The sequence below is a fragment of the Sinocyclocheilus anshuiensis genome, unplaced genomic scaffold (genome assembly GCF_001515605.1).
Source record: "Sinocyclocheilus anshuiensis isolate Anshui unplaced genomic scaffold, SAMN03320099.WGS_v1.1 scaffold263, whole genome shotgun sequence".
NCBI lineage: Eukaryota > Metazoa > Chordata > Actinopteri > Cypriniformes > Cyprinidae > Sinocyclocheilus > Sinocyclocheilus anshuiensis.
Genome location: NW_015549593.1, coordinates 1,917,653 through 1,918,721, shown reverse-complemented (window position 1 = coordinate 1,918,721; position 1,069 = coordinate 1,917,653). Strand labels below are relative to the sequence as shown.

At 41.1% G+C, this 1,069-nt stretch overlaps 1 protein-coding gene across 2 annotated transcripts in view; it reads right to left on the bottom strand.

Moving 5' to 3' along the window:
* The window catches only part of rif1 (replication timing regulatory factor 1), a 22,603-nt gene that overhangs the window by 5,678 nt on the left and 15,856 nt on the right, over nucleotides 1–1,069 (bottom strand). For both annotated transcript variants that reach the window (XM_016446786.1, XM_016446787.1), the window contains 3 exons: nucleotides 483–625; nucleotides 221–310; nucleotides 41–101 (listed from right to left, as the gene is read on the bottom strand). In XM_016446786.1, the coding sequence (XP_016302272.1) occupies nucleotides 41–101; nucleotides 221–310; nucleotides 483–625 (294 nt within the window). The remainder of the gene's footprint in view (nucleotides 1–40; nucleotides 102–220; nucleotides 311–482; nucleotides 626–1,069) is intronic.

The following is a 1,069-nucleotide window of genomic DNA, read 5'->3' as shown; positions in this document are numbered from 1 at the left end:
AACAGTGCACGAGAAAAAAAAAAAAAAAAAGCTGTTTTACCTTTAGCTGAACATCAGCCTCTTCCTCTGGTTGATGCTTTTCATCTTTCGTCAATTTGTTCCTAAAAAGAACATTTTTTTACAGTGGGTAATATATATATATATATATATATATATATACACACACACACACACACACACACGAGTAAAACAAAAACAAAGCCATAACTCCAAAACATACATGGACTCCTCTTGACTCTGAGTATACTGTGAATAGACTGTTGTGTCCAGGGATGCATCCAGATTATTATAGAGCGCAGGAATGTCAACCCTTATGCAAACACAAAATCAAGGCAGAAAACATCAACATAAACAGAAAAACATCAGTCCTGACAATTTCTTTTCAAAATGCTTAGAGAATCTTAACGGTGACATCTAAACTTTGGATTTTAGACATCTGCCATGCCATGAAACAATTGTGAAAGAACTTAAACCAAACTTACCGTTTAGTCCTTTTGACCTCTTTCTGGTGCTCAGTTAGCACTCTCTCCTTTGTCTCAGGTGGAATAAAAACAAAATCCACTGATGCCTCCTCCTCAATAGCTTCCCGCCTCAATGGCTTGGGTGATCCAAAATCCAGCTTTACCTAGAGAGGCAATAGGTGATTTGTTGAGGGACCTTGATGCTAATTAAAGGGGTCATATGATGCAATTTCAAATTTTCCTTTCTCTTTGGAGTTTTACAAGCTGTTCGTGCATAGATAAGATCCCTAAAGTTGCAAAGACTAAAGTCTCAAACCCAAAGAGATATTCTTTATAAAAGTTAAGACTTGTCCACACCCTCCTAAAACACCTCGTTTAAACACGCCCCCACATCTACGTCACTGTGTGGGAAGATTTGCATGGATCGGCTTTCACCGTGGACGAAGCGGAGTCCAGCCCGGGGTCGTCACATGTGGTTGCCGCAAGACCGCCGGCCGTTCCTCACTCTAGGCCGCCACCGCTCACTCTAGCCAGCCGTGTGTGACGCTGTTTCGTTGTGAAAGTGAAACTACTTTGTTTGGCCTTCCAAAAGAGGACACAACTAGAAA